Raw genomic sequence first — 8850 nt, forward strand, 5'->3', positions numbered from 1 at the left:
GCACATGGAAATATACCTTGGAAGTAAACACAAAATAAAGAATTCATACTGGAGTATAGAGATGACTATGTACTTCTTTCAAACCCTTAAAACCTCATCATTAACAACCAAGATGACTAACCTCCCAACAAATCACGATATTCGTAAGCCAAAATGAATACAACTCCGAGCGCTTAGTTCTGGCAAGATTACAGTGAAGAGCTGTAAATAACGGGTAGSTTCACCTGACCCTGAAGTTGTCATGAGGTTGCAGAATGTACAGCGAGTGTACAGACCCCTAAGGCACAAGATGCTTTCAAGGAAGAACAGAGAACAGCACTGTAGAGCAGGAACTGAATAATGGGGTGAGTCAGTTATTGAGTCAGTTATTGTAAACAAAGTTTGCCACCCTAAAACTACAGGAGTAAAATAAACATCTACCAGGCCCTGGCCAATGGGCATAATGCAAGTGTCTGCTTTAATGAGTAAGGAATTAAAAAATAATATCCTAGAGACTTGTAAAGCATTTCGTGTAGGATACTCCAGTAAGACAACTAAGGTGAGGCAACAAAACAATTTTGTGCTGCCTATCTGCTTCACRGAACATTGTCCAGTCCTCTCTGCTGGGGTTAATGAAACTCAGTTTCAAAAACCTACACGGAAAAAAAAATGACCCTAGCCTTTGCAGCACCTTATCTTGCCGATTGGAAGAAACCACAGAAAKCAGTTTCGAAACTGCTGTCAGAGCTCTTTCACAGCTCTTCTACTCTCATCCCTAACAGAAGCTATTATAGGCATCCCTTTCAATAGTTTATAGAAGGACRGGAAATATCACTCCCATTTCTATTTCATGGAGGCATGTTTACTACCCCTAATCTAACCATAATATTTGTAATTTTTAATTTTTACCAGTCCATCCATTCAGTTGCAAAAGCTGTATCAAATTAATTTCTGCAGTASACAAAGCCTGACACCCAAAAAAAGAGCCAAGTTTTCAATAAATAGTTCTTCCTGTTCTGCTTCCTTCTATATGCAAACATCTGGGCTGAGTGCCCAACTGACTATTTTAAAATAGTTTTAATTGCTTTATTATCTGCTCTGATGTAATCAATGCTTTTTAATACATTGTTTCTTCCAGCTTCTTAGAAAGAGCCTTCTCCCACATAGTCTAACACCACCTCCATTAAACAATAATAAGATGGGKTTTTTTTCCCAAGCTCCCTGTTTAAAATCTTGATTAGTACCATCAGTTTTACTTTGCCTTAGTTTTAAAAGGCCACTTAGGACACAGCTGTGATATTCTGCATTAAATACAAATAGAACACAGCTGACAAATGATGAGTCGCACCCCCCACCCCAAGACAGCTTCCAAACAAACTGTTGYGCCAACAGCCAGTGCCACAACTCATTATGGTTCCATACCCTCAGGGGAGTCATCCAGTCACATCATCATTTAAGACTGTATTAAAAATATGGACACAGAAGTTATCAACTCCTATAACTTATGAAGGCATACCACTAGTACTAAGTGCTGTGGTCTTGTGTTTTTGTCAACTGATCTAACACTTCCTTTAATGAAAACTAATCATAAACATGTAGTTTCTATTCCAGAGGGCATAGCCCAGTTTTCAATTATTTAGGCTTCATCTTTCTATGGACCAATTCAATGACAGATTTTCAGTGTCATTTTCCTACATGTACAATGTTTCAGGATAGAAAGCTCTTAGAGGAGATGCTAGATAAAGTCAGGACTAAGAAATGTGATTTATGCCACAACCAACAAGCTCTCCAGTGACACGCTAAAACATAAGGACAGGCATTAATATATGAGCTACTTGTATATTTGGATAAAAGTTTGTAACAGGAAAGACCAGTACTAGCTAAGAACACCCCCAAACTGAAAACTGACTAGAATAGACATTTTATAGCTTTCTGCAGCTACAAAAGCATTCTTAATGTGACCAAATATATCTTAATGTGTGAAGGGGGGAAAGATGCATTTGCTTGTTGCGCTTTTTTTCCTCACCCCTCCCAATTTCTAATTCTAAAGCTGAATGAATCCAGGAGGTACACCAATAGATTGGAGTCCCATTGCTTTTTATTATTCTGTCCTGGTGTTGTTCCACTTCCGTTCAAAAGATCAAGCGAGACAAGTGAGAGTGCAACAGTAGCATCAAGCTCACATTACCTCATGTGAGCAAYTGAAAAAGGTCATGGAGTTTATTAGGTGTTGAATTCTTTATCCACAGAAAATACACTCTTTCTAACGCACTCTACAAAATACTAGGGTGGGGGAAGTAGTTTTATCCACATATTCTTACTGCTCTACTTGCTTATTAGACAGCAAGTGCCACTGCAGGCACTGTTAAATTTTTGGATCAGCTTGTAATCATCCAAGAAACAGATGGCGATTACAGATTCCAGGGGATGAGGGGGGGCTGTTTGTTTTTGGTTAGGTTTTTTTWAAAACTTGTACAGTATACTCAATAACTTCATTAGGCATTCATGCTCTTCTTCTAAATACATTTAATTTAATAGTTGACACAGTAGGCAAGCTCTCCAGCAGTCTGTTCTTCACCTCAAAATTAGTTTAAAAAAAAACAAAAAACCACTTGTATTAGTTTTCTGCCATCTTTCAGGTTGATGCTTTGAAGGACCTAAACATACAGATTCCCAGCTTTSCTAACAAGCTCCTAACAGAAGTAGGCAATCAATTCTAGGGAGAACACAGAATCATTGTGTCTGGAATGATTATCACACAATGCAAAAACCACAAAATTTGTGGCTTTCATTTTTAGGCACARAAAACAAGGATAGAAGAATTACTTCTAAAAGCACTCGGCAACAAGTTACATGCCACCTTCCTTCTCTCTCCTCTTTCCTACAGTTATTGGAAATCCAGCAGCAGTGACATTAGACAGGTAAGAATAAGAATGTTATTTACCACATCAGCTGYAAATTAAATACTACAATTAYGTTAGCTAGTTAAAAATATAGCTTGAAGTGTCATACTAACCACTGAGTTTAAATATTTATTTCAGCAGCACAGCCAGATTATCTTTGACACAGGGTAAAAGACCAAGATAAAATCAACTGTTAATGATGCAGATGCCTGCAAGATCCAAGCACCAACAATTAGTCTTYGCTGCTATAAGTCATCAGTATTATAATCAGATCTACCAAATGGGACACAGTTGCTTTCCCTTTCACTTAGCAGCAAGCTTCATTCCACAGCATATGTCAGAATACCATGAAATGAATTTACAGCTCTGAATGTGAACACATTTCTTCCTGCTTCGTAAGACATTTGGGTAACATTCACATGTTTTTCTCTCACATGCCCTTTGAAGTTAATACTAAATTTGACTGCATTACCAAGAAGGATTTTGGTAATGGTAATTAGATATCTCTCTACTTCTACCTAAACAGCAACTGAGGGTTGCTTACAGTTTCTTGAAGGGGGGGGTGGGGCAGGTAATTGATAAGAACCTTGGGTAACAGACATCCCTCTGCAAATTTTTCCCCACCTTTAAGAATTCACACCTCTGCTGTCAGCCCTCAGCTTTGTAGCACCAATGTTCAAGTGTTCCCTTTAGAGTCATGTTTTCTCCTATTACAGGAGAGTTAAGAGAACAGTTTTCATTATTTTTTTCCTTAACTTCTTCATTCAATTTCAAACTCTGAAAATCGTCCAAAACTCAACTATCATGTATAGTCATAAGATTAGAAAGTTAATAAACCTGCAGAAAAGGCCTATTTTTCCTTTTTAMCTTCACAAAGTGTTTCTTTCCAAAATACGCAGCAATGTCAGAAATCTAGGAACTGCCTCTCAGTTTCACTGTTTCAATACATACTTATTCCCCAAGACAGTAAGACTCAGAGACTTCTATTGTCTCATTAACTGTCAGGCACTGCAGACAGTCTTAAAAAAAATTCAGATTATTACTATGTTTTAAGTTTAATTACGATCATCATGAACTATGATCTATGCTCAGTTTCTAGTCTAGCTCTTACTCATGGATTTCTGTTTATTCTGTTAAGAAACCTAAGGATCTTTAATTCCTTTTCTTAATTAATCCACACACATTGTTTGTATTTCTCCCACGAGAAATTCTTATTTGTGATAACAGAGTTAAACCATGCTGCACACTTACTTTCATTTGCTGGACAGTGCCACATGAAGCATTACAAAATGACAGGAAAAGCATCTAACAGAGGAGCCTGCAACGCTTCAATGCTGCATTCTTGGCCAAGAAAAGATGTTTAATTTGGACACATCAAATTAACTTTTTTTTCCATGCGCTCTCATTCAGAGGGATTTTGCTTCCACAGGGCCTCCAGGAATTACTCATGACCACATTTTGAAGCRGGGTAATGAAGTGGAATGCTATCTGCAGAACACAACAGATATTCACACCTACAACCATCACCTTCATRTGAATGTGAAGTCTCTTTTCTCGAGCCTGCTGTTTTGCTGGCGCTGTTTTTTGAGCCTCTCCAATGAAAGGATTTCAGTTCACAATTTTAAATCTTCTGTGCATGAACCAATACACTATTTCATTTTCTACTGGGAACAGCTATGCACACACACGATTGCAGAATGGTGATGAGCACATACGGTGTTGTGCTTGTCAGTATCCACTTGGTTATTATTTGTACTGAAGAGGTCTTTTCTCTAAAAGTAATGGTATTTCCAGTGTGAACTCACATAGCAATGAGATGTTGCAACATGAAGATCTCTGTTCTCAGCAGTGATCTTCTCCCCCTCTYCTCAGGGAGACAGCGAACAGCTAAGCACACACTGCCATTCAGTACAAGTCTCTCACCCTGCAATTACCAGCTTGCTTTCTTTCATTAAAGAGGCCTGTTTGGGAATTTTTCTATGAATAACACTAGCCACTAAAGAGAGGGCAAAAGAAATTTGCGTATTTAAGCCCTATTCTGGCAAACAGAATACCATGCACTTCCACAACTAAAGATATTTCTGCTTTGCAGATAAATAACTAGAGTCTTATCAGTTCATGACAAAGGATGTCATGGCTCACAACTGACCTACAGAAAACTTGAAATCCTTTGTCACCATTTCCTCCTGACTCACCCTGCTACCTTAAGCAGACTATTCAACTTCACTAGAGCTTCTCCTCTGTCTGGCACGAACAGCCAAAGCATTTCCCCATGATCCTTGYTTCATGCACTATGCTGTTTAACACAGCTCTAACAAGCCTCAGCCCTGATGCAGAGACTACAGGCTTTGGGAAAAAACTACTGAAAAAGCCACAGAGGAAAAAAACTCACGGGATATGAATGTGTACGAAACAAAAGGAATAGCGAGCTAATACTACAGGCTGCTCTGCCTGTTTCATGTGGCTGTTACAAAATTCGTAGTCTAATCTCAAATTGCACATTGACATATTCTTACAGGCTCGTTACACAGCAGCAGACGTAACCCATGCAAACCCGACACAGGCGTACAGGCTTCGCTCCGCCGGCAGAAGGAAATGCGTTTTTTGCTCAACTGCCCCGATACCCGATTTTTGGCCATCTCTGGGATCTACACTTTTAACCTGCCACGGTGGCTATTTAAAGATGCAAAGCTGCGACCTGAGCCTCATAATGCCCCAACCATGTGACATCTTTACCAGGCTCCTAATTTTAACGCAGACCAGCGCCCGGCTGGGGGTTCTCCCGGAGCCCGAGCCGCCCGTCCCCGCAGGGTGATGGAGCACTTCGCAAATGGTGCAGTTCTGCCGCCTTACCACGCCAAGCTCTCTCTCCTCCCCTCCCCCTCGCACACCGGCAGCGGACACTTGCCGAAGCGAACTGCACGGACACGGGACGAACTTGGCCAGTTCCCATTGATAACCGGGATTTTTCCCAACTGCAGCACATCCATGCGAACCCGCGCGCGGCCGGCGGCTGGAGCGAAGCTGCCCGGGCTCCGCTCGCAGCACCATCCCTTCCCGGACACCTCCCGCCCGCTGCTACCGGGCGGAACCGCGGGGCGAAAGCGCGGACACGGGCTACCGCAGGCACCCGGCACGGCCCCCGCGCATCACCCGAGCCCGGACAGGGCACCGCAGCCGCTCCCCGCCGCGCTACCCGCGCTCGGTAACGCGTTCCCCGGGGCCAGGGGCGGCGGCCGGCGGGGGACTCGGGGCGGCACTTGCCCGCCACGGTCCCGCCCGTGCTCCCGCAGCCCCCGGGTGCCATGCCCGAACCAGGCGGCCGGTCTGGTGTGTGTCGAACGGCGGCGCTTACCGAGTGGTTGACCCCCCACATGAGGACGCTGAGCAGCGGGTCGCTAGCCCGGAACAACTTCACTTTTTGCGCCACGAAGTGCTTTTTCTTGGTCTTGGTTTTACTCGCCATGACGGGCACGATGCTGCTGGGGGCCGCCATGGCGCTGCCGGCGGCAGAGGTGGAAGGGGCTGGTGTGGGGTAGAGCGGCGGGCGGGAGCGAACGGCAGGGACGGTCAGCGCCGCAGCCCCACGGGCAGGCGGGCGGCGAGCGGGCAGCCGCGGGACGCCGGGCGCATCCCGGCCTGGCGGCTGAAATGGCCCCGCTCGGCGCGGCGGCCCCGCCCCGCCACGCACCGCGCGCCGCCCCGCCCCCGCGGGAACGGCGGAGAGCCCGCTCTGCCGCCCCACTGCGCATGTGCTCCCGCGCGGCGCCTGCGCGGCCCCGGGCACCGAGCGAGCGGRGCCGCCCGCGCCTCCCTCCCCTCAGGGTCAGGGGCCTGCCAGGATGGGTCGCGGCTTGGTGCTGCCCTGGGGAGAAGGTGCTTCTCGTCCGCTGCCCTCCGGCCCTCGCACCCGTCTCCAGTTCTGTGGGGAGCCAAACCTGACGTCGCCGGAGTCTTTAGCTGGCTAGACGCTCACGCCGTAACTTYGTGCAATTTGCGTGATAGTTCCTCTGGTTTCCAGTTCCTTCTCTGTAACGGGACATGTGGAAGTGAGAGGGATCTCTGCGGCAGGGCTTTCCAAGCTGCTCCCGCTCTAGCTCGGCTCCCTGAGCMGAGCGGCTGCTTAGAGCGGTGTGCAGCAAATACGGAAAGCTCGGTGTCCTGCAGGAGTGTTGCACCCCTGTGATCTCGCTGTCCTGTTATACTCCCAGTGGAATGTTTCTTGACTGCCTCCATGGCCATAGAGGATGTGGGCAGTGACAGGCGACATCCGGCGAAGGCACATCTGCCCAGCTCAGAAATAGCTAACGCCATAGACATTTTGCTCCTCTGTATAATGAGGAGCCTCAATGACATCTGTCGTCACTGTTCAGGGTCAGTACCCACGGGTAACACAGAGCATATATCTCCTGTGCCTTTAAAATAAGTCATCCATCCGCTTCTGAATACTGACCTGCTTGCTGTACATCTTCCTTTGTTCWTCAGCTGAYACTTCAGCAAGATGACCAGAACCTKAGGCAGAAGCAAGAGYGGGCTGCTCCATGAGGTGGACAAACMAYSATGAGGGTCATSCCAGYGCAGCCAGTGCCCTCAGTGACAAGGCACGGTCCCARAGGGCCCACACTCAKTGGGCAGAGTGCTGGCAACAGCACATATCACATCAGCAGTTCCAGAGAAGCTGAGGTGATGAACCAGGTCTATTCAGGAAGGCACAATGTAGGTACTGCATCTATCCAGAGCCAGAAACAGAGGGGCAGGCAAGCCACCTACAAGAGAGGCACAAGGTATATCCCAAATACGGTGCTGAAGACAGGTACACTTACAACATAGCACAGGCGAACACCTAAACCGTGCCCCACCTTAGCTTAAGCAGARGTCCTGGGCAGAAGGTGTTCCCAGGTGTAGTTGTTCAGGGCAACTAAGGTCAATACATGAATCTGGAACCCCAGCAGAGGCTTACATAAATTTATAAATGTCTTGCACCTCTCCATTTCTCTTTTTCCGTTGTGATCTCAACAGCAAAATTATCTATCATGCTGGAATCCAAACCAGTAACATTTAGTCTCCCTCCTGCATAGAAACAGTTATTGGGATTTATTATATGGTCCCTTTTCTTCATCTTATGGAGAGTAGGACAAAACAGATGTATTTAATTTTCTGTCTTTTTTCTCTCTTTTTTTTTTTAGCAGAATAACTTAGGAGTTACAGAAATACTAAACTGTAACTTTTGTTCTTGAAAATAGATTCAACAAAAAAAAATCCCTCTTGTATTCTGCTGCAGTCAATGGAAGCAGCTGAGTAGTCAGCACCTTTGAATAAAAGCAGGTCACTTAGATGCCTAAATACAGATTTGAAGTCAGACTTTCAGAAGAGTTCAGTACCCATTTTATCCCTTACATTATGCTTAGAACATGACATCTGAGCATCGTGCAATGCTGCATACATCAACATGACTAACATCTGCCACATACGTGTCTTTCATCATCTTTGCAGAGTAAATCCATGTAGTGAAGAATTTTGGTTTATAAATAATAAATAGCAAACATTTTAGTAGCTTTGTAAGGAAGGCTGAGGAAAGAAGTTGCTCTTTTTTTCCAGAAGACTTTCTTGTTATCTTGGCCTAGATTCTAAAGAGCTCTTCCCTGTAAATATGAGTTCTCACTAAAAAAGGTTGTTTTATCAAAAGAACAAAAGATGTTGACCATACCAATTACAGCAGAATTAAAAAATTTTAAGGGCTATCTTCATGACAAKATCTGAGGCAAAGATGTGTCCTTTTCAGTTTTAAGTACCATGAACAAAGATGATTGCTTGTACTTGTCTTTCCTGTAGGAACCACGGTGGGCACAGGTTTTCTACTGAATCCGTGATGTAGATGCAGCTGGACACAGGGGTCACTTGAAGAGACAAAACTTGATTGCACTTGCAGCCTACACTCCTCTTGGGATGTCTCTTTCCCTCAATTGTA

The 8850-nt window shown here is 44.8% G+C and overlaps 1 protein-coding gene across 1 annotated transcript in view; it reads right to left on the reverse strand.

Moving 5' to 3' along the window:
• Positions 1-6551, reverse strand: part of PIP4K2A (phosphatidylinositol-5-phosphate 4-kinase type 2 alpha) — a 105467-nt gene extending 98916 nt beyond the window's left edge. Inside the window, exon 1 of the mRNA XM_057383780.1 lies at positions 6238-6551. Coding sequence (XP_057239763.1) covers positions 6238-6378 — 141 coding nt within the window. The 5' untranslated portion in view covers positions 6379-6551. The remainder of the gene's footprint in view (positions 1-6237) is intronic.
• Between the last annotated feature and the right edge of the window lie 2299 nt (positions 6552-8850).

This window comes from Malurus melanocephalus, unplaced genomic scaffold (assembly GCF_030028575.1).
Source record: "Malurus melanocephalus ecotype Western Australia unplaced genomic scaffold, MMel_1.1 scaffold_14, whole genome shotgun sequence".
Lineage (NCBI taxonomy): Eukaryota > Metazoa > Chordata > Aves > Passeriformes > Maluridae > Malurus > Malurus melanocephalus.